The 24,363-nt window shown below is 37.4% G+C and overlaps 4 protein-coding genes across 7 annotated transcripts in view; 1 reads left to right on the top strand and 3 right to left on the bottom strand.

Moving 5' to 3' along the window:
- LOC113512642 (protein bark beetle) overlaps nucleotides 1–3,424 on the bottom strand; it is a 40,624-nt gene extending 37,200 nt beyond the window's left edge. For both annotated transcript variants that reach the window (XM_052898594.1, XM_052898595.1), the window contains exon 1: nucleotides 2,721–3,424. In XM_052898594.1, coding sequence (XP_052754554.1) covers nucleotides 2,721–3,080 — 360 coding nt within the window. In that variant the 5' untranslated portion in view covers nucleotides 3,081–3,424. The remainder of the gene's footprint in view (nucleotides 1–2,720) is intronic.
- Nucleotides 3,425–3,778: 354 nt separating this feature from the next.
- LOC113512441 (RNA-binding protein Rsf1) lies at nucleotides 3,779–7,644 on the top strand. The gene is made up of 3 exons (XM_026896329.3): nucleotides 3,779–3,940; nucleotides 4,209–4,815; nucleotides 7,510–7,644. Exon 2 carries the CDS (start codon nucleotides 4,220–4,222, stop codon nucleotides 4,679–4,681), a length of 462 nt encoding a protein of 153 aa, XP_026752130.1. The 5' UTR covers nucleotides 3,779–3,940; nucleotides 4,209–4,219; the 3' UTR covers nucleotides 4,682–4,815; nucleotides 7,510–7,644.
- Nucleotides 7,639–20,979, bottom strand: LOC113512442 (mediator of RNA polymerase II transcription subunit 17). Of its 3 annotated transcripts, none has more exons than XM_052898596.1 (13): nucleotides 20,824–20,979; nucleotides 20,353–20,588; nucleotides 18,849–19,104; nucleotides 16,911–17,192; nucleotides 16,293–16,413; nucleotides 15,787–15,998; nucleotides 15,346–15,429; nucleotides 10,831–11,245; nucleotides 9,634–9,770; nucleotides 9,413–9,498; nucleotides 9,091–9,223; nucleotides 8,678–8,819; nucleotides 7,639–7,933 (listed from the first exon to the last, which is right to left on the bottom strand). In XM_052898596.1, the coding sequence occupies exons 2-13, from the start codon at nucleotides 20,439–20,441 to the stop codon at nucleotides 7,713–7,715; spliced, it is 2,178 nt and encodes a 725-aa protein (XP_052754556.1). In that variant the 5' UTR covers nucleotides 20,442–20,588; nucleotides 20,824–20,979; the 3' UTR covers nucleotides 7,639–7,712. The 3 variants fall into 3 exon arrangements, with proteins under 3 accessions (XP_052754556.1, XP_052754558.1, XP_052754557.1); XM_052898598.1 differs by having other exon boundaries at nucleotides 15,787–15,980; XM_052898597.1 differs by having other exon boundaries at nucleotides 20,353–20,543; nucleotides 20,824–20,973.
- Nucleotides 20,980–21,365: 386 nt separating this feature from the next.
- Nucleotides 21,366–24,363, bottom strand: part of LOC128201476 (uncharacterized) — a 12,431-nt gene continuing 9,433 nt past the window's right edge. Inside the window, exon 3 of the mRNA XM_052898601.1 lies at nucleotides 21,366–21,553. Coding sequence (XP_052754561.1) covers nucleotides 21,366–21,553 — 188 coding nt within the window. The remainder of the gene's footprint in view (nucleotides 21,554–24,363) is intronic.

Here is a 24,363-nt window from a genome sequence, read left to right as displayed (position 1 = left end):
CAAATTTTACAGATACTTATTTAAACATTTAACTTTATTTTAGTACGGGCACTTAAATAAGAATACGGTTTTATTAAATACGTCAATAAAATATTGGAGCCATACAAGATGAAGGTAATTCTGTAGCTATAGATTCACCGAATGGCATTCTGGCAGTAGGATAAAATTACAATAAATCAAAATTTAAGAACAATTCAAAATACAGACTAATTGAAAACCTTGTTTTATAATTAAAACTTTAAATTCTTTTAGTAAGGAATCTAAAACTCTTAATAACGCAGAACGGCGGCCTCATACTAATAGTAGTAACAGTGAGAACATTTTATACGACACGACAGCCCAAATTGTGCTATATTATAACCACCCATTCCTGTAAACCCCAACGCGACCAATTCACCTTACCAAATCGCTTATCAAAAGTTGACCTGAATGCATTTCCGGTTGGTGATGTTTTTTTTTTCTGAATGGATGATAATAATAGTAACCCCACCTGCGCTAACAGTATACGCTGAGGGGCGCCAATAAAATATGATAGGTGAGAATGAAAAGTCTTACTTGTTTCGACGGGGCGATTTTCAGATGTGATGATCATATGCTTATACCGTTTTTGATATGAACAACTTTAAAAACCCCAAGAAAATCAATATCACTTAAATTTTTATTCGTATCGTAACTGCTTATGGTTGCCATTGCTTAGTTTTTTGCAATACCTATTCAATGGTAGTGTATACAATACAGCGTGGGATGATTTTCATGCTCATTGCATTTTGCTCAAAGAAAATACAAGATGCTGTTTTACAATTAAACGCGCGTAATTTTCCCCACAATATTGTACATTAACAATGACTATTATAAATACGAATGAAATACAAAATGTATTGGCATTATTGGACGAGCGGAGATATTACATACGTACATAAATTTATTATAATTGTTGGTAAGGTTTAGAGGTAACTCTAGAGTTAATAGTAGTTAATGTGAAACAAAGAAGTCAGCACCAGACGGTTTCATGTTGGTTGATTTTATCTACAGATTTAATTAAGAAGTCTTTATATTCGCTTGTATTGTTAAAATTTGTTGCGACACATCCTCACACAATTTACAACTGTCTCTAAGTTTACTCCCGCGTTAGTACAACAGTAATTTATTCATAATTTAAGTACTTTTTTTTTAGAAATAAAATCTCAAATCACAGTAAACGAGATCATTACATTTACTAATTGAAATACTTATTCAATTAACTACTACGTGTCCGTTAAATATGGAGGCCTTGTCATCAGCACTTGTAAATGTATAATTAGCACAGCCTGCAACCTATTTTAGATACAATCTAGTAAATGTTGATATGTTAATACAGCGTGTCATTAATCAGCTGTGTGCGGGGTCACGGCCGCAGATGTCGCGGTGCGATTCAAGTCGATTGAATTAGGGAAAGACGGGTCGGCGGGGTCGGCCGGCGCCCTTTGTGCTCCAGCTGCGTTCATTAACACGTGCTCGACTGCCCACGAGCCTTACGTTCACGACATGATTCATATACTGGTGCGCAGCTAGGCCAGCATGCAGCTTCATCGTACGACTAGCAGAGAAAGATCACATGGTGGTGGTACGGTCATCTCTCGCATGGTACTCACTAAGTTGCAACAGATATTTGATTGCCATAATATCTATTATAAAATGAGCTTTATAAACCCTTATTTTATTTTATATGTATTTATTTTATCTCAAAATAAACATATATTATTTATGTAGTTTGCCAATTTAACCCCGTTCAATTCAGCCGCATCGATCGATGTTGTGCATTGTGCGAGGTGGTATTTACATTAAATATTTGCCAGCACTTTAGCAGGTGAATAAATCAATATCGCAAGTGAATGGGTGCGATACGTTATCAGGCACCTAGAGCTGCCTATCTCTACAGCTATCTCGGTGCCGTGCAACTTATCGAGTGTTTTTGTTACCTGTGGCCCGGCGCACGCCGCCTCACTTCTGATTAGGGTACGCTTCCTAGAAGTATACAGTCCTGACTCTATACTCGACTATTGTCTAATAGGCTTTCAGTACCCAGGCTCACTTTCACCACCAAAAGACTTCCATTCCATCTTTCTCACTGACGTGTTGGTTATCGATTTATTTGTACGACTGTGCTTCTGTTCATTTTGAAGAATAAGATATGGAAGTAAAATTACTGAGTATGGAGAAGCATAAAACTACATACATTAATTAACCACGACGATTTCCAGGGGGCGGGGATCCCACGGAGGTCGATCGATTGGGTATTTTATGAGTTATTTTTTGGGGATGGTGTTATTGCTTGCGATGTCTTGCCTGGTTGACCTCCACGCAACTCCTCTAGGAAATCATCGTGGTTAATTCCCGAATTAGGAAGATGAGCTTTGTTCGCAGACAAAAAGTCCGTCGTCTGCGCAGGCCAATAAACTTACTATACTACTTACTATCCATCTATTACTTTATACTAGGCATACAAATATTTAGTAAACAATCTTAACATGTCTATTTAGGTATCAAAATTGGTATTTAAAATATTTATTTATTAAACAATAGGACAGACAATTATATTTTGTGCGTTTAATTCTAGCTATACTTTATTTATATTTATTTATAGATCTATAGATATACCCAAATTGGTACCAATATAATGAAAAGTTTAAAAAAACAAAAATAATCGCTTTATCTGATATCATAAAGATTAATATCCATACCACAGCAACGAGCCTTCCCCGGACAGTGAGGCCGACCATTGGCGCAAACCGGACCTCCACACCCGGCTCTATCACCAACTCCGCGTCTCTCTCCACAAGCAAGTCATCCCGAAGGAGATACGGGCTGCCATCCACCTTCCACACGGTGCGACCGCCTGCGATCACGCCGCCCGCCTGCTCCGTCAACCCTGACGACTCGTTCAGCATGTACGGGTCTGTGTTCCCTGCACCCGGGGACTCCTGGCCGTCACACCCACACATACACAACAACAACGTCACCACGGCCGTCCTCCATTTATATTTAGTATCACTGAACTGGCTATGTCTCTTCTGCAGCTCCATGTCCTTACAACATTTCATTTTCACTAACTAATCACAAATAAAATCATTTCACGTTTAGTACCGCTCCTCACCTGCTCGCGACCTGTGTATTTCGACACCTATCCAAACATTGTCCACACTTGTTTCTTTATGACTAGATATTCGACGTCTAATCATTTGACGATAACTAGTAAAGAACATTAATTTTAATATTAAAATGAAACAAAAGCGCTTCAGTAACGAAACAAAGGTGGGGCTTATAAACAATCTTAAACGCGAACTGTTGCGCGACCGTTGCATAAAGTCGTTTGGCCGGTTTAGTTCGGATCGGAGTCAGCGTTCGCCCTCCTCCCTCTTGGCCATTGTCCTCACTCACTCACTCACTACCTTCAAACAAATCAAAAGCCTCCTCCCTTCCTCTTTCGCAGAACTTGCACACATATACACATAACACAGTATCTATAGCACACTAGTTCAATTCCATCTATTTTCATTCATGTTTTCATTCATCTAATGTCAACTTATTAGTTAAAAGTTACCTACAAATATATTGTTCTAAATTAAATAAATTTATTAATATATATCTGAATATTGTAATACTTGATAATTTATACACTTTTATTAAAACTATAATATTAGTTATTTTTTTTTTGTGTAATTGTTTATTATATGTATTATTTTAGACTTGCAACACTCTTGTAAACATGATATCATTCGTTCATTCGTTCAAGCATTCGTCAAGTCAGTTTAACCGGTAAACCCTTCATTCGCTCATGTTTCATCGATTCATTTTAGCTCATTTGATAATTTTTATTTAAAATTAATAAACACGCTGTATTAATTTAAAATAATTTATATTTGTGTAGAATTAAAAGAATATACTTCAACACTTTACAAACGTGAGTATAGTACTAAGATTACGACAGAAATCGTATTCTGTGTTGGCGTGGCATTTAGACGACATCTTGTTTTATTCGTAGAATAATTATTATAAGTTTTATTTTACAATTTGTAGTATATGTGTTACAATAACGAATATTGCTACATTTTAAATGTTTGTATTAATTTACATTTTATGATCAGTTGAATATAGATTGTTGTGAACACGTTGTTTTTGTAATTTGCTTCATTTTTTGTAAGCACTGAACATGCATCTTTATTTTTCAGAAAATACCAACATGAGCTCAGGTGGAACCCGTGTATATGTCGGTGGACTCGTGGAAGGCATCAAAAAAGAAGATCTCGAGAGGGAATTTGACAAATATGGCAAACTGAACTCTGTTTGGGTAGCACTCAATCCCCCTGGTTTTGCGTTCATAGAATTTGAAAACAGTCAGGAGGCAGAGGATGCGTGTAGCGCGATGAATGGATTCGAAATGTTAGGCGCGACGTTAAAAGTAGAGTTGTCGAGGAAAAGGGATGGTCCACGTAGGAACGGAGGCAACTTCAGGGGCGGGCGCGGTAACTTCAGAGGCGGTCGTTCGTTCGGCGGCCCGCCCGGGGGCAACAGCAGGTCATTTGGCAACTCATATGGTGGCGGCCGACCCTCGTTCAACCGCAACGGTCAGGGTAACGGCTACGGCTCAGGTGGCGGAGGAGGTGGCAACTTCAGATCTAGGTCGCCTTTGTCTCGGTTTTAATTTAGTTTTAGATGTTAAGTTAGGTACTAGTGTTATCGTAATCTGAAGCCTTCCAAGTGTTAAAATTCAATGTTTGCTAATACTAGGGGGTTTTATGCTGGGAAGAGTTCTATTGGTATCCCAAGGATATGAAGGTACATACATGACGCCTAAATACTAAGTAAATATATAATTTTAAGATATTAAATTATGGGTTGGTATGTATATACCAACAAATAATTTAAATTATTGTACCTGCCTATAATTTAAATTTTAAGATATATTATTTACCATCTATGATTTGAACTTTGAATCTAATGTCGAACATATAAATTATAATGTTGTTCATATGTATAAATGGAATTTTAATGAACTCACTATGTTTTAAATGAACAAGTTATAATGTGTTGTAACAAAGGCTTCCAATGGTCTATCAGTCATGAACAGACTTGTCTGGACTGATAATTTTAAAAATGTCTGTTACAAGCATATGTTTCTTAGAGCAAGCAACATTATTAATCACTGATTAATTTATGATGCATGCCATAAAATTTATAGCTATTACTCATTATTGGATTCAATTTAGGAAACAAACTTCTATATTAGCTCATGTGGAACCTAGTGTCCTGGTTGTACTTCTAGATGTTTGTTATCTAAGTTGAGGACCAGACTAGTACTAGGTTTATCGTTCCTATTCATTATTGAATGAGAAGACTGATAAATAAGTTATAAAATCAAGGTTTATTCCATAGAATGTGAGTGAAGAAATAGTAATTAAGATAAATATACTGGCATGTGTTAATGTGTGTATTTGATGAGTCATACAAGTGAATGAAGCGACAGTTGTATCTAGGCACTTCCTTCCTTTACTCTTCGTACCCCTAAAGGCAAGTCTTTTAGGGGATGGATTCCTACCTTATTTGATGTCTATCATTAACTAATGTTGTCCTCCTGTTGGGCGAAGGTCTCTCCTATTTCTTTCTAAAATTTCCTGCTCTCTGCCAGTTTGAACCAGTCCCATTTATATCTGTCCAGTTCACCACTAGTTTCACCTGTACTTCCAAGGCTGATCTCAGCAATGGTGTAAATGTGTTCCTATATTAGATTACACAGGTCCTAGATAGACAAATGTGACTAAATTTATGAGTCAGTTGTGTTACTTCACTACTTAATAGTATAAATTATATTAAAAGCTATTCACTTCTTTTTGTATACCTATAAATATTTTATGTAGAAATTCTTAAGTCATCCTTTCTCTGAGTGAATAAGGATTCATTGAGTTTAAGTTGGGTCAAAAATTGATGTGTAAAGAATGTGAATTTTGTTTTATAATCATAAAATAGGAACCACTCCAAGAGATCATTTAGTGATATTTTCTTGTGTTAGCTTGTGTTGTGTTTAGAGTAGTCTGGATATAGTAGATTCTAGTGTTTGGCACAGTTTTTCTTCTTAGGTGTAGGTGTTAAAGGGTGACAGATGAACTAATGTTGTGACTGCATCAGGAACGGTGCTCCAGGCTGGTCTGGCTCTTTACCTCTACTATTGTACACGAAAATCCAACTTGTGGGATAAAAATGGCGCGGCGTGATGGCCGGTATTCGCATATTGTACTTCTACCGCATATGGCGGACTTTAACCTTTTACAACATATCAAACCTATTAGTGAAAGAATTGTTACGAGTAACAATAGGCCCCTGATTGCTAATGTTACCTAACAGGCCCACCTCCACATCCCTCCACCCTTGGAAACTATCGTGATCTAATCCTAGTTTTTTTTTTCCATGAGGGCGTAAGTGGTGTGACTTCTTCATAAATGTTTCGTCCTCTACTAGTGCCCCGCTATTGTTATAGCATTAGTGGGTGCACCGTTCCATTATAATATATATATATATATATATAAAATTTAGAATGTCCAGAACTGACGTATATGGGTATGTATGAGATGAGTCATGAAAGTGGATGGAGCAAGAGAAAGAATAAGAGCATTCGGTTTTCTCTATTTGCTTAAAATTTATAATTACGATAAGGCACAGGTAACAATGGTTAGCTTTGAGTTGGTGACGTCATAATAGAAATTTGAATAGGAATTTAGAGAAAATAGAGTACCTACCAAAATAAAAATTATAAGTAGTATATATATTCGAGTATGCAAGTTTTGTAAGAGGTAAGTCAGTATTTTATGTATAAATGTGAGTAACTTGTTGTTAATTTTGTATATTAAGTTGTCAGTGTAAATCTTTGAGTATGGCATATACTCGATCGATATAGATTGTATTTATATAATTCACATAAGTTTTTTTTAACTAAATAGTGTATATGCTTATGGAATTATGTGTATACATAATATTGCCGTTATGTTTTGTGCTTTAATTAGTAGAACTGTGCGGATATATTTTAACATAAAGTACCTACATATGAAGGGTCCCATTATCATACAACTGTCACTTGTACAGGGCACTATCAGCTTATTTGACATTTTAAAAGTAATGCAAGCAAGTATAGCACAGACATAACTGGCAATATAGAGCAGTCTTTCTCGTCTTTCTATATCTAGTAGTATTGTTGGTATATATGATATACAATCATCAGACTTATTACATGTGTTCTAATTTGAGGAGACTTGTGAGCTAATGCACATGTTCTCTTATCAATCACTATAACGGGTACAAATAACATTTGTGCACATTGAAGTAATGGCTATAGAATGTGAACTGCCACACGGGCCTCTATTTTGTTTGTCATATGTGTTGCGCCGTGTCTGCTTCTTATAATGTTACAGACACTATATCCCATATTTGCTGTAGTATGCTGCTGTGAATGTGTTTTTATAGTTGTAAATATTGTTTCAGTTCCTTGGACTAATCCTCTCGAGACTTCTCATTCGTCGAGAGAAATTCAAGAACAACCTTCAGTGATCATTTAACATTTTACCTATGGCCGTACTTCTAAGTTACATAATTATAAATAAAAGATGTCTCTATAAATATTCAGTGTTTTATTGTATTCGTTCATATAAAAGGACAACTTAACATTAATTATAGCTAGTAATTATCTATGATGGACTACTGAGGCACGCCATCAGAAGCTCCATCTTGTTTAGGAAGTTTTTGCCTTCCATTTTTTCAAGTTTGATCTCTTTGAATGCTCCACCGAGGTTCTCCCACTTTTTATCTTGCACCAGCTCACTTGCGAAGAAATCCTTCCTTGGTGATTGTGCAATAAACACTTGGATCCCGACCGACGGTTCACATCTGATTGCTATCATTCTGTCACCTGCGATGAACAAAAATGTCATACATGTGATTATAGACGGGGATAGCCCACTAGGGGATTTTAGATGCAAATTATACTTCCAAGTACCTCTTATCTTCAAATCTAGCTTCTGTCTTCCCTCAACATAATTTATAATTCAGCAAATTTTTTTTATTCTGGCAAATTTTTTTTATGCAACTTAGAATGGCAAACAAGCTGACGTGGGCCGTCTGATGGAAAGTGGTAACCGTTGCCTATAAACATGACCAAGTACCATGGACATAACGGAGTATACTGTTGCGCCCATGACGCCTCCCATACGTTGTTATTTCTCTGTACCCTGTAAATTCACTGCCATATGCTGCTTCACGGTAGAACACGAATGGGACAGAGATGCACCGGCAAGCGACTTTTGTACAGTCTCCCTCTGAATTAAATATTGAAAATAACTGTCACTGCCATTATACAACTATGAACAATAGGATAATTTATGAACTGTCAGTTATGTTAACAGTAATAAATATACTAGTTTCTTCAATATTTACACATATTGAATTTAGTGTTATATTCACAACTCCATTTTCTACTGCTTCTTTTACTTAAGGGGTTGAAAAGAATACATGATCCGCCATTTTTGAAATATTACAATGTTGAGTGTTGCACATTGTATTGTCTAATCATCTTGCAAGCTGAATTAGAGCCCTGACATTAAAGAAAGTAGTAATATAGTCGTAATGATACGACTCGCAACACTAAAACACGTACCGTTAGGCGAGGCGAGAAGGCACGATGACGCGTTGCCCAGCGGCTCGACGGGCCCCGAGCCCAGATGCGAGCTGCTGGCCAGCAGCTGCCAGCCCATGCAGCGGCCCACCGCCTGCACCGCCGTCATCTGGTGCTGGTATATCTGGCGAACACGTGCCCACGTTCATTAATCTGTGCTTGGAATTGTGCAAACTATAGGAAAAACGGGTTATACATATTGTAGGATTGGGAAATATGTTATAGATCTAAGATCAGTCTGTCAACAAAAAGCTAGCACTTAATAGTAAAATAGGCTTTACAATAGTAATAAACGACAGGTCATCTAACGAATGCCAACATCATATCGGAGTTTCTGCCCTAGTCGTGTTTCAGCGTCGATCGTACAGTTGTTGTGGGGTCACTGTTGTGCGCACCTGGCAGTAGATGAGGTCGCGCAGCTCCTGCAGCTCGTAGGACAGGTGGCGCACCCTGCCGTCGCGGCAGATGCACTTGAGCGTCTTCTCGCCCACGTGCACCACCAGCGACGTGCGGCACACCGCGTCGTACCTGCGGCCACGCTATCGTTATATACAAATAACCACACTACATTACAGTACATTCCAGCACCCTAACAAGTACAGATGTAAAAATGTTTCCTTTCAGGTAGCTCTATCTGAAGGGATTCAAACGCACCTTTCTCGGTATTAATATTTATAAAAACGTAGCTTCTATATATATACATAACATCGCACATACCCGTAAGCCATAATGTTGATTTTAACGCACGATTGTGTCGGGCTATTGAGGGCGTTCCAGTGAGACACGATCAGCGGGTCTTTCACCTGTCGAAACACAACAAACATTGTATCGAGCCGCTCGACTCCTGCGACATCGTTCGAAAGTTTGAATCGTGTTGAAAACCCGACTAGAACATAAAGACTAAAAGTGAAAAGATAACAAAGAGTGGTGAAACGAACCTCCTTAGCGATGGTATCGAGGACGTATTCGCTGCGCCTGCGCATAAAAAAATGCTGCGCTTGCTGTATGATTTGCTCCAGCAGCGACTGTTCCTTGCTCATTTCTAACAACTCGTACCGATCAGCCGCCATCGGACCTAAAACGAACAGTTTCAATTGGATTTTTTTTTCTATTCAAGAACATCGCATCAAATATATTGAAGACTAAATCAAATCAGTAACATTTAGTCGAGTGTAGTATCATATTGTACAATTATTTGCTACATGCTGAAAAATTTTTGACAGCCTTCTTAACTTGGGGCATCTATATACCCTATTTTTATGTGAGGAAATTATTAGAAAGACTCTTCTAACTTCCAGAGGGAGGGCAGAAGGAGTGTGTGGGATTTTTACCCACTAAAACTTCACAACGTATTTCGAGGCGAAATGTCGAATTCCACGGTTCCTGTTTCCTAGGGTATCAGGGGAAAAATATTCCAGTGACATTGCAGCATTTACAAATAATATGTATATATATAGACTGTCACTTCTATGTACTTTTAATACTCGTATAATATTTTTTAGTCATAAGTATTTATTATAACAATTTGCGTGGAAACGGTACAAGAGATTTTATGTTAAAAAATTTACCAAGTTATAGAAGTCCTCCGTGGCTAAGTGGTAGACAAATTACTTTGCCTAAATAATGTTGCGGAAAGGGGTGGTGCGTGTTGGCGTGGTGCACGGCGCGCAGCAGCTGGTGCAGCGAGTGTAGTGTGCAGCGATTGTAGTGTGCAGCGAGTGTAGTGTGCAGCGAGTGTAGTGTGCAGCGAGTGTAGTGTGCAGCGAGTGTAGTGTGCAGCGAGTGTAGTGTGCAGCGAGTGTAGTGTGCAGCGAGTGTAGTGTGCAGCGAGTGTAGTGTGCAGCGAGTGTAGTGTGCAGCGAGTGTAGTGTGCAGCGAGTGTAGTGTGCAGCGAGTGTAGTGTGCAGCGAGTGTAGTGTGCAGCGAGTGTAGTGTGCAGCGAGCGAGTGCGTACCTGCGACGCAGCGCCGCTTGTGGCGGGGTGCGGGAGTGTGCAGCGCAGCAGCTGGTGCAGTGTAGTGTGCAGCGAGTGTAGTGTGCAGCGAGTGTAGTGTGCAGCGAGTGTAGTGTGCAGCGAGTGTAGTGTGCAGTGTGCAGCGAGTGTAGTGTGCAGCGAGTGTGCAGCGAGTGCGTACCTGCGACGCAGCGCCGCTTGGAGGGCCCGAGCGGGCCGGTGGCGGGGTGCGGGAAGGGGTGGTGCGTGTTGGCGTGGTGCACGGCGCGCAGCAGCTGGTGCAGCGAGTGTAGTGTGCAGCGAGTGTAGTGTGCAGCGAGTGTAGTGTGCAGCGAGTGTAGTGTGCAGCGAGTGTAGTGTGCAGCGAGTGTAGTGTGCAGCGAGTGTAGTGTGCAGCGAGTGTAGTGTGCAGCGAGTGTAGTGTGCAGCGAGTGCGTACCTGCGACGCAGCGCCGCTTGGAGGGCCCGAGCGGGCCGGTGGCGGGGTGCGGGAAGGGGTGGTGCGTGTTGGCGTGGTGCACGGCGCGCAGCAGCTGGTGCAGCGAATGCTCCAGCACGTGGTCGTGCTCGGACTTGCCGCCCGCCGCGCCCTCCGCCTGCACAGCCGCACGACAACTCAACACATCAGTAGACGACCAAGTAAAATCGGCGAGTAGGAAACCAAAATTTCAAAAACCTTCCTTTGCAAAAAATAACAATTACTAAACCTAAAAAACGGTTATATTTTTTTTTCATCGTAATTGAATATTTTTAATACAAGGGTGCGTTTAGCTTTTTTTTAGGTTCAATAATTGTTATTATTGAATTCCCTTTAAGGGGATATACCAGGTCACTCAGAAAGTATTGCGAAAAAAAGTTTTTATGTATGTGAAACTGGCCAGTAATAATTTATTTAAAAATATAATTACTTATAAGTAAAAATAAGTACGTTCTAAATTCAAAATTTCCCTCCACATTTTTTACGAGCTAATTAAAATTACCGTGTCTCATTGAAAAATGGATTTGCGACGAGAATATTTTCGCGCTATGATTTTTTACGATTTTAAATGTCGTCTGAAACCGGACGAATCTTACGATAGACTTCAAATGGCATTCATGCATGAAGGCCCTTCTAAGGTACCCGTGTATCGTTGGTGTAATGAATTAAGGTGCGGTCGACTGACTTTGGGAGATGAAGAAAGAAGTGGTCCCCCTTTGACGGCTGTTACGGAAAAAACGTGCTAGCAGTGAAAAATTTGATCCAAGACAATAGACTAGTTACATACCAAGAGAGTCAGCATATACTGCAGATTGGATCAGAAAGCCTTCACGACATTCTACGGGTGCGGAGGATAGTTTCACGCTAGGTGCCGCACAACCTCACCGATATTCAGAAGCTTGCAATGGTGGAATGGTGCCATGTTATGATAGACAAATTTGAAGCAGGCTCGTCTCGGCGTGTTTACGAGATCGTTACAGGTGATAAATCCTGGATTTACTTGTATCAATACGATCCAGAAACAAAGCGCCAGTCAACAGTTTTGGTGTTTAAAACGAATCAACGCCTACCAAAGTAAAGCGACCTAGAAGCGTGGGAAGATTTTGATGGCGAGCTTTTTCAATTTGACTGACTACTCGGTGTCAATTCCTTTACGAAACCAAAGAAGCATTACTGCCGAATGGTATACTATCAAATGCTTGGCAGAAGTTTTCTCTGTAGTAAGCAACAAGCGACCAAACACAGGGCTTCGTGGGCTACTGCTCCGCCACAATAATGCGCCCGCCCACACTGCAATTAAAACGAGGGACTTTCTAGACAGCACACCGGTCAAACTCCTGAGTCACCCACTTTACAGCCCTGATCTAGCACCATGTGACTTCTTCTTATTCCCAAAAATAAAAAATCTGCTCAAAGGGATACAATTTTCGTCGCCGGATTGTGCGCTCTTAGCGTTCGAGCATGCTGGTGAATGAAAAACGAGGTGTCTGCGGCGGACTGGAAAAAGTATTTCGAAAACTGATTCTGAGGCATGAAACTTTGTATAGAGGCTGTTGGAGAGTACTTTGAAAAGATGTAATAAAACTATATTTACCTATAGAACATTTTTTTAGTATCGCAAAACTTTCTGAGTGTCCCACGTAGTATTACATATATATGTTACGATAATGATAGAATTCGTGTCTCCAATATCATACAATTTTTCATACAAAAAAAAAAAATTTAATAAATGTAAATGTTTCACCTGTGTAAAAAAAGAGACGTTGCCGCTTTAGTCACTACTGCAATAGTATTTGAGTAACTCTAAATAACAATGAAGTCTTTAAACGCCGCTATTGACTAGAAAATAAAAAAAATGCGTTTAATCCAATCTTTGATCATCGCAGGACACTTACCTATTACCAATGACAAATCAGTCTATCGCTGTCATTGATCGCGCTGTTATTTCATTAACGCGTCAAGGACACAGTTCACGTGGACCTCAGAATTTTTTTTTTAAGTACAGAATAGTTACGTATCTGACGTCGACGCGTTGTGCGTTTGTTTTCGTAATAACACGTGAACCTAGCCATCTTTCGTGTACAACAGTGCATCTAAGATTATCTAGAAATTGTACTTTGTTTTCGGTAATGTGCTAATATCACTGTGCATGCAATGATATTATTTCAAGAAAGATTTAGTGTTCGCGTAAGTTGGCCTCCATGCCTACCATGATAAATGATTATGCATCACGCGTCGAGTTTTGTACTTAAATGTGATCTATGGTGTGAGATGGATAAAGGTAATCAATGACTCTTAACTCCGCTTGACTTTTTTTTTATGCGGTCATGCGAAAGACTGAGTAATGATGAAATCGGACATGATATTTTAAATGTGGATAAAAAAATAGCGAATCACACATTTAACAGAATTAAGAGTAAAATGGGCTCGTATTTGAAAGTGTAAAGAAACTACGTAAATGTGCGTACATTTGTATTAATAGAAGGTGGATTAATGCAGCAATTTGTTTAGTGTAAATAGTGTAAACAAAGAAAAGTGTTCTAAACAAGATGATGAACTTTTAAACACGCCAAGTTATTGTAATGCACTGCAGATACCACCATCAATTTTTTTTTTTTTTTTTTAGTTGGTAATTAGCTGAAATTAAATATTTTTTTAAGATAACTAAATAAACAGACGCGTAAAGATTTTTTTATTAATATCAAAATAATACGGAGAAATGTCCACAGTCTTACTCTTCTTTTCAATATCCTTTTTGATCCAACATGTCCAAATTATCTTCAGGAAGGTTCAAATTTCGCGAGATTGATGTTCGCCTGAGATGCAGTAATGACTTCATTATAGATTTGCCTTGTTTTAATACTCAAAGCTATGCCAAGTCATTTACTGTACATGCTGCACGTCTCTGGAATTCACTTCCTAATAACTTAAAGATTGCACAATCATTGAAATTCTTTAAAGCAGGTATCATAAAATGTTATTTTGAAGCTCCTTTTTCATTGAGCCTATTGTGAAATATGTATTTGTTATGTGTGTAGGTTTATTATTATTTATTTATGTATTAATGTTATATTATTATTTATGTACTTTTATTATTTACATATGTAGGTGTAAACAGCTGTTTTTATTATTATTATATATTCAATTTTTTACTGGGTATTATTTAGTTTATCTTTAGCTGTACAGTTATTACCCTTGTACATTCAGTTTTCTTTCAGCTTCTCAAAGGTTGACTGTAAGAGATCCCTTTATGGGATAAGTCCGCCATTGTATATTAAATCTTTTGATGTATTCCGTATGAATTATGTATAATAAAGATTTTACAATACAATACAATACAATATTAGTGGTTTTATTAGTTTCAGCTAATATTTACTTTGTAACGCGCTGTTGCAACGTTACGCTAAAACCGACGGAGTGAGCGCGACCAACAATGTGATAGAGAAATGTACAGTTATGAGGACCATTTACATGCAGTGGAGAAATTTAAGTATTTTATAATTTCATACTACTTCGACATGAAATTCTTTTTTTATCATCACTACATAGTATAAAAGAAAGTCACTGTCGCTGTCTGTCCGTCCCTATGTATGCTTAAATCTTTAAAACTACGCAAAGGATTTTGAAGCGGTTTTTTTAAAAGATAGAGTGATTCAAGAGGAAGGTTTATATGTATAATACATGCGTAATATTGTAGAGAAACACTGATAACTTTAGAGGTTTCTAATGTGATGTCGTAAATAAGCACATTTTTTGCATTTACATTGCAAACGCTGGCTGAACCCCACGAGATACATCAAAATAATGTACTACAACATTGTACCCTAAAAAGGCCGCAATGATATATGCTTATCTCTTAAGGATAACCCACAATACCCATTTTTTATCCTTTACGTTTTACGAGAATAAATGGCTTATTTATGAAGTGATTTTAAGGAATACAGCATTAATTTTTATCCAATTAAGTACCTTAAATACATTGTCTATTGAATAAAGATCAATATGGCCCTTTACAGCATGTGATTTAAATATTTTCGAAGACATTACAGATTTAAAATGCAGAAACATAGCGGTGCGGCGGTACCGGCCCGGCCGGCGGCGTGAGATTATAAATAGTTTGTGTGCTGTAAGTAATGCAAATAAATTATCTACCTATCTATCAAGATCAACCTGATACAAGTTCTAGCTTACAGTTTTAGAGAAAAAATTACGACTAACCTTGACGCTTTCCGGGTGAGTATTGGAGTTATTTTGTCCGTTGTTGTGACACAGCCCGATCAGTAGCTGAATACCAGGCAGCACCTGAAAGCGATATCGGCGAAAAACGGTAAATTTTTGGACAAATTACGTTAACAGAGAAAATGCACATCGTCGAGTACTGCGTCCATCGACAGTATCCGCTAGAAGAGTGGTACAAATCTACTCGTTGACTACATTTAAGTCAATGTATATATAAAAAAAAAAGATATAAGACGTCGCTGGCTCGCTTCATGCGAGATGATTTCAGCGGTATACTACTACCATTATAAATACTAAAATTTGTGCGAACTAATGGAGTTCTTTCTCTTCCATGCAAAAATTGTTGAATATATTAGAACGAAATTTGGTAGACGGATAGAGTAGATGGTAGGTCAGTACAGAGGAGCCCTACACCGGTACCGTGGCCATGATCTGGTTGCCGACGACCATGTGCGGGATGGAGGCGTCGAGCTGCACGGCCTCGGCGGCGAGGCGCGCGAACAGCTCCTTGCAGAACAGCACGTTCTGCGCCGCCTCCAGCCGCTGCTGCCAGTGCAGCGCCAGCTCGGCCTCCGCCGCGCCGCCCGCCGCCGCCGTCGCCACCTCCTCCTGCTCTGCGCCGCACACCACCTCTTACCGATTGCAAAGCTACTCTCATATTTTCCGCCGGTACGACGTCCCCAGGACAAAACTCCTAGCAATTTCTCAACATTCGTAATACACTAGTTCGACTGGTGCCCGCGTACCGGCGACGGCAATGAAAACCAGTATACGATATTTAATTGGACCGTACATAACATAGGCGCTAGTTCAGACCATACATCGCAGGCGAAACAAAGTCAGTGCCGTAGCCCCTGGAGCTACAGCAGGGACTCGGTTTCGCCTGCGTTTCGATTTCATCAGTGGGATAATCGCGCTAGCAATACCTTTCTGGCACAGCACGGAGATGAAGGCGACGCCCTGCAGCTCGGGCGGCACGGCCACGCGCAGCGCCGCGCCGCCGCCCGCGCCCGCGCCCGCCGTCGCCTCCTCCGCCGCCTTCGTCACCTGCGGCCACGCCGCCGCCGTCAGTACACTGTCGCGCCCGACGCCCGGTGCTAGCCGTCGCCTATAGCCACGAACACCATCACCGACATAACAGTGTATACTGCTTCGCTCATGATACTCCCCCGTGCGTTGTCATTCCTGAAGACTAAGGTGTTCTTCCTCTGTACCTTGTAAATTCACTGCTATATCCCATCCTTCAAACCGAAACACAGCCATGCAAACACAACTGCTTCACGGTTGAAACACAAATGGGACAGATATAGATAAGCAAATTACTTTGGTACAAAGTCTCCCTCTGGTATAGTTATAAGGAGGCTATCGAAATATACGGTGGTGTCGTCGTCGTTTAGGTCGTACTCGTGTTTGAAAAGATTATCCTTTTTTTTCTCTGGTTCCCGTCTTTCAGGCGCATTATTAAAACATTTATGACAACAATGTACGTGCAATGAGCTACGTACTGCTATGTACCACTGTGCACTTACTAAATATTCGATTACCTCAAAGACACCGGTCTGGTTAAACTTGGAGCCGGCGGTGCGGTAGCTGAGGTCCCCGACTATTCCGGTGGAGCCTTTTTTTAGCCGCCAGTTCTGACGTAATCTGAGCAAGTCGATGTGGAAGTCTGGCATATTTCTGGCTGTTCTCATGGTCTCGCTGGCCCTGAGACGGTCCACTCCAGCCATGAGTACGGCGGCAGCAGCGGCGAGAGCCTTCTTACGACCGTAGACTTGTACCATTGGACGGTTCTCAACTTGCTCCGGTTGAACTGGGTCTAACACCTATACAACATTATTGTAATAAGAGTAACACTTTCATCAGTTAATCTATCAATCAATATTGTAGCCCGAATTAGTTTGACTAAAAGCCAAACATGAATCCTATCTTATCCTATCTAGGTAAAGGTTGTTGGTAGTTGATGATACATTTTTAAACTAATTTTTAACTATTTTTAACCGACTTCAAAAAAAAGAGAAGGTTATATGTTCGATTGTATATTTTTTTAATGTATGTTCATCGATGTCTCCATAAATTGTGGACTGATTTAAAAATTCTAGTTATATTCAAAAGAGTGTACTTTAGAGGTGGTCTCATTGTCATCATGTCAGGATGTGATAATGGAATCCCATGGAAATCGAGAGCTACCCTTAAATTTTATAGACACATTTACGATGTTTGACACTTTTTCAAAACTTATTCAGGTGATTGCATCTGGTAGTCATCGGCTCATGTTGCTAAGATAATGATAAAAGGCACAACACCTCAATCATTAGGAGTTAAAGAATAACTCTTTAAATACTATAGGCATGTAAAGTCATTTAGTTATAGTAGCTCCCTTAAGATATTCAGATGAACTGAGGACGGAAAGTTTAACTCCTTAACAGTTAGGTCATCGTCATCATATTAGCCTATAACTGTTTGTATTCAGCACTGCTGAATATAAGCCTTCCCCTTGGAGGGTTTTGCCCGTAGTTGCCAAGCTTGGCAGGTAGATTGAGGCTTTAGAGATGTAAAACATCTATAAGAGGGACGCTGCTGCCCATCCTACGCCCTCCTTAGTTGCCTCTTACAACACCCACGGGAAAGTAAGAGGTGGTTATGCCGGGACCACACAGCCAGTTAGGTAATAGATAATAGTTCCTTGAATATTATAAGGACATCATTTTTCATTTGTGGCAGACCCAGTAATTTTTTTTTAAACTAAACTACTAAATAAATTTTAATAAAATTTACAAATTGTAAGTACATATATCTTTTCAAATAATGAAGTAACAAACATAAAAAAATACAACCCAAACTGAAAACGTTTTTAAATTCAGTTAAAAATATTTCAAAAACACCCAAAAAAGTGTAGTACTTTATTGACCAAAATAAAATATGGTACAAAAGGTGGACTTAACCCTAACAGCATTCTGTAACAGTAAACCTTTAGGATGTACAGTGAATGATTAACTAATTATATTTAAAACTAATTCATACTCAAGGTAAGAAGCTGATACAAAAAATATAAGCATATATGCTCTACTTGATGATGATCTATGAAACTGGGCTTTTTTTTTATACAACTTATAATGGCAAACAAGCTGATGGCCCACTTGATGGAAAGTGGTAACCGTCGCCTATAGACATGAGCAGTACCATGGACATAACAGAGTATACTGTTTCACCTGTGATACCTCCCCATGCTTTGTCATTCCTGAGGCCTCAGGTGTTATTCCGCTGTATGCTGTAAATTCACTGCCATATCTCACCCTTCAAACCGAAACATAACCATGCAAACACAACTGCTTCACGGTGGAAACACAAACGGGACACATCTCTGTCATGAGACCTAATTTTTTCAGAATTAGTACCAAACTGTTTACATGATTACATTATATAGTCACATGTGTACTGCTGATTATTTCATTTGAATTTATTGATCACAACAGACTCACCATATATCTCTTCTCTTTAGCAATACTAAGCACGTCAGCTAGCACACACACTTCCGTAAGGGCATTCCGAAGCTTGTTCCTCACAGACTCCCATGGCCACTGACTGGATTGATAGCCTGCTTCTTTACTATCTTCATCTGACTTTACCTCCACGCTGGTTTCACCTTCCTTTTTAATATTGCAGTATTCATCTTCACTTTTAGAAAAGTCAATCTTTTGCGCCAATCTAGCGAGGTTCTCCGACATAGACAGAGGCCTGAAATATGGCAGCAATAAGTAGTATATTTGGTCATATTATTCTGAGGACATAATCACTGTGCTCTAGATCATAAGTAAATTATATATAGACCAGGGATAGCAAGAGAAAGCAAATTGTTGCTATGGCATTTTTTTTATAATAATGCTAATCATATAGCTATTTTATTAATCCACATTTCTGATTAAGTCAATTGACACATAGTATTCTTAACAATAAAATTAAATCAAAACATGAAATCTACAATAAAATTACTTATGCAATGTTGTAAATTTGCTGAAGTTATGTCCTTTTCAATTTCAAACTCAAAGGCACTTCCACAAATAAAATCAATTCCGCATTTACAATATTAACTCTGGAACTAATAACTGGAGTAGATACCTACCCCAGGGCAAACTTTGAATTGTTTTAAAGTTAGTCAGTGACATTATCCAATATTTCATGAATTTATATATGACTTTTCCACATATCAGATTCTTAATTTCTGGTATTTTGTTATTGTTTCTTTTTTTCTCAAAACCCAATTTTTTTTAATCGCATTTGAAATTTCAAATTGGTTATTTAGAAAAATTGTTATAAATTTTTGATTGTTTGACTGTTTTTTTTTAAACTGTTACCAATTGAAGCTGTTTTTTTTATAAACTTAAATCTAGTAAAATAAATTTTGCTCTTTACCATTTCTTTGGCATGAAAAAACAAAAACATTAATGTAGTTTTTTTTTATTGGTAGAAAATGGAATAGTAACCCTACCTGCACTAACGGGATATGCTGGCGGGGCACCAGTGAAGGGTGATCGATGAGGATGAAAACAGGCCAGTTAGCCCATCATAATGAATTTATCAGGAATTAATCATGATAGTTTTCAGGGGGAACCGTGAGGAGGTCGACCTGGTTGGGTATATTGCTAGCAATGGGATTCTGAATCTTCATTACTAACAATCCCTTTCCCCCCACATTGATGTAGTTATGAACCAGATTATATAGAGGTAAATACTTAGCCCGGATTGTAGTTTACAGATAGCAGAATGGGGCTGTACTTCTAGGATTAATAAGATTACACAATAACAGTAAGGACACATGATAATAAATATCAATATTACAATTACCATTGCAGCGAGAAGATTGTGATCAGCGGACGTACTGATCACTTTACACAGCTCAATAATGATAATTTCCGTTTAAAAAATACCTTGTCTACAAAGTACATGGCAATGCCAATATAATTACCAATAGATGAAAATACTCACGCTTGGTAAATTTCTTGGCCATCATAGGTTATTTCCTGGATTTGGTTTTCAATAGGAGCCTCGATAGAAATGTTGACTGAATTTGCCATCTCTTTAGAATTTTGACAAGACTATCATTAATTCTTCAATTTAGTCATAATTCACATCATTTGTTTGCCCATCACGATTGAGTTTGTGATTTATTATGGTACCTAGTTTGTATTTTAATACATGTAATTGAAAATAGACATCAGAAACTGAAAGATAGTGAAGTAAATATTTAGAATTATAATAATTAAATAGATATTTAGGTATCCGGTATTGAAGATTAGAGGATTGATACATATATACATATAAATTAGAGAAATGTAGACTTAGAGTCTATCTACTACAGCGCAATTTTTTTTTTCAAATTTATTCATGACCATCGATACAAGTCCTTCAGTCGCAGACAAATAAAATTTACAAAAAAGCGAATATAGTATAAATTACCATTATAAACAATAACAATTAATAATATTGATAACATAAAAAAATTCTTAAATTTTATCTACAGTATTATAGTAATGAAATTAAAAATAGGCGTAAAATAAGCTTCCTTGAATAATAAATCTTGAACGCGGCACTACAGAGCAATTAATAACAGTGTGGCCATCTCATTAATAGCAAATCTGCCACAGACTAGGCAAAAGTCTGTCACACTTTCTGTGAAAAATACCAAAAATATGCCTACAAGGAAATGTAAAAAAAAAAACAAAAAAAAGATTACAATGAAATTTCTTTAATCAACAAAAATATTTACCCTACCTATCAATATCTGCCTCCAAATTTCCATGTTTAGTTGGAAACAGTCTCCGTGTTCCTTTTTCCATGTTTTGTGGTATTTACAGCGAAAACATTTGGTTTCTAACTTATTCCTTATTTATGTTTTGTTTAGATTCACCTGAGAGAATGTTCTTTCACACGAAACGTTTGACATGAATAAACATAATAAAGTTTTCGCGAAATTTGTAATATTTAGATAGTTTGTAGCCCTATTCGTGTCCTGAATTTTCCCAAGACAAAGTGCCGTCCATTATGAGACCAAGGTTCTTAACTTTCTCGGCATAAGTCACTGGAACTCCATCATAATAAAGTGCCGGTATCTCGGACCAATTCAATTTGCATCGTATCCTGCTGCTGCCAATAATGATGGCCTGTGATTTTATGGGATTTACGAAGTCTAAATGTGTTAGCCCATTATTGTATTGCAGATTAATCAGTATTTAAGGCAGTAATGGCATCAGACAATCCAGGCAGTGAGAAGTGTCTGTAAAGTTGTAGATCATCCGCATACAGATGGTAAGGAGAATTAATGATACGAGAAATATTGTTTATAAAAATTGAAAAAAGTAAAGGAGAAAGCACGCCACTATTGATGATAGAAAAAATATCAATAACTACAAAACCCTTCGCGATATTATATGTTCAACTATTATTGTTTTGTCATAATAAATTTTTTTTTTTTTTTTTTTTTTTTTTTTTTTTTTTTTTTTTTTTTACTGTAAAATTTAAATTGCAAGTATGTCTGTCTTATATATTAAACCAATTTATTACAATATAAAAAACAGTACTGATGTTCGACTGCTTCATTGATGTAGTGGTCACAGAAAGCGACACGCAAAGTTGTGGGTTCGATTCCCACAAAAAATACTACTATTATTATTACTGTATGACTATACCTATATAAAGAGACAAATAACATTACATACATTATTTATCTATCTATAACACAATACGGCCCACAAATTTTTATGAAACTTTTAAAGTGATATATGATCTATGTTTTCCGATCATAAAAATTAAATGTAACGTAATGCATAGACCTAAATGGATAACACGAAGTATTAAAACCTGTAGTAAACGTAAAAGGCAACTTCTATGGGCTTACAGGAAACGTCCTACAAACAATAATAAACAGGCCTTTACTACTTATGCTAAAAGATTAAAACGTATTATAAATTTCACTCAAAAATCTCAGAATAATTATTATATACAATCCTCTGTCAATAAATCTAAAGCCATGTGTAAAATCATAAATAAAACTAAAACAAACTATCCAAAAGAGTATATAACAAATTTGTATATTAATGGTAAGATGTTGTCTAATCCTATGGATATGGCAAATGTATTGAACAACTTTTTTATCGGCGATACAAAATCTACAAATATAAAATGTGATATCCCCTTTAACATAAAATACAATAATCCTAATTCGTTATTTATGACTCTAATAATTCCACAGGGTATATATTATAAAAGCATTAAAAAATACTAACAGTGCTGGATATGATGACATAGTTACTAGTGTAATTAAAGATGTGTCTCACATCATATCTCCGGTACTGTGCCATATTTTTAATATGTATTTGGAGTTTGGCATATTTCCTGACAAGTTGAAAATTACTATAATAAGGCCATTATTTAAGAAGGATGATAGAACGATTATGCATAACTATAGACCAATAGCCCTCGTACCTATATTTTAAAAAATATTAGAATAAATAATTTATAATGTATTATATAAATTCTTTATTATTTGCTACTGAACAACATGCTTTCAGAAAGAATAAATCCATTAATATAGCTCTTTACGAATTTCATAATAGAGTAATATCGGGTATGGATCGTAGATTGTCAAGTGTTGCAATATATTTAGATATGACTAAGGCTTTTGATAATGTTGACCATAATATATTACTTTCAAAACTATATAATTATGGAATAAGAGGAATTGCTTTAAGCCTAAAATAGTCATACTTATCAGGTAGATCACAAATGACTTACATAAAGAAAATACATATTAGTACAAAAACTGAAGAAACATATCAAATTCAGAACGGTAATTAAAGGAGTACCACAAGGAAGCGTTTTAGGACCACTTTTATTTATTATATATATAAATAACATGCCCTTAACTACTAGCAGGGGGACACGATGACGAAAAAAAAATGGCCGCACGAAAAAAATTTTAATACATGGCGATACTAGTCGCGATTTACTATTAATGCTTCCGTAAGTCTTAGAAAACAAACAAAATCATTTATTAAATATTTATACTTTTATTTTAAAAATCTCCTGAAAACGTAAAAATGAATAAAATAAATTCTTAAACCAAAACTAATTAGTTATATTAAAATTCAAAAATTGTTTTATTTCTACCAGGAAACTATTGTGCTTCGATTTAATTAGCATTGTTTAGTTAACATGGTCGTTTGTACACATCATTTCACACATGAGACAGGCGCTGTTTCTATTTAGTGCACTACTAAATCTGTTTTACCCGTTCACCCAAAATTTCATTTTTTTTTTTTTTTTTTTTTTTTTTTTTTTTTTTTTTTTTTTTTTTTTTTTATACAACTTAGAATGGCAAACAAGCTGACGGCCCACCTGATGGAAAGTGGTAACCGTCGCCTATAGACATGAGCAGTACCATGGACATAACAGAGTATACTGTTTCGCCCATGATACCCCCCATGCGTTGCCATTCCTGAGGACTCAGGTGTTATTCCTCTGTACCCAGTAAATTCACGCCATATCCCACCCTTCAAACCGAAACACAGCCATGCAAACACAACTGCTTCACGGTTGAAACACGAATGGGACAGAGGTACCCACGCAATCGACTTTCGTACAAAGTCTCCCTCTGATCAGCGTTGCCAGATTGGGCACTTTTGTCGCAATTATGGATAAAAATAAATGTTTGCGAAACAAAAAAAATCTTGGGAAAATGTTTGAAAATAAGTCAAAAAGGTTTGGAGAAGTTTGCTGAGTTTTTACTTTTTTTATATTTTATTTATATATTTTACATTTGAGGTATTTGTAAATCAAACAGCATTATATAATTAGTATAGTATTTTTTTTTTGTCGTTCTCTTTGTGGTTACATGGCAAAATGTAGAGAAATTGATACAAATTTGTGCTCGAGTACAATGAAGAAAGTTCTACAGGTTTGAAGAAAAAACATTCAACATTTGAGTAACAATTAATTATT

Source organism: Galleria mellonella, unplaced genomic scaffold (assembly GCF_026898425.1).
Source record: "Galleria mellonella isolate WM207_F2 unplaced genomic scaffold, CSIRO_AGI_GalMel_v1 utg4535, whole genome shotgun sequence".
In the NCBI taxonomy this organism is placed as follows: Eukaryota; Metazoa; Arthropoda; class Insecta; order Lepidoptera; family Pyralidae; genus Galleria; species Galleria mellonella.
This window is presented reverse-complemented; position numbering and strand designations above follow the sequence as displayed.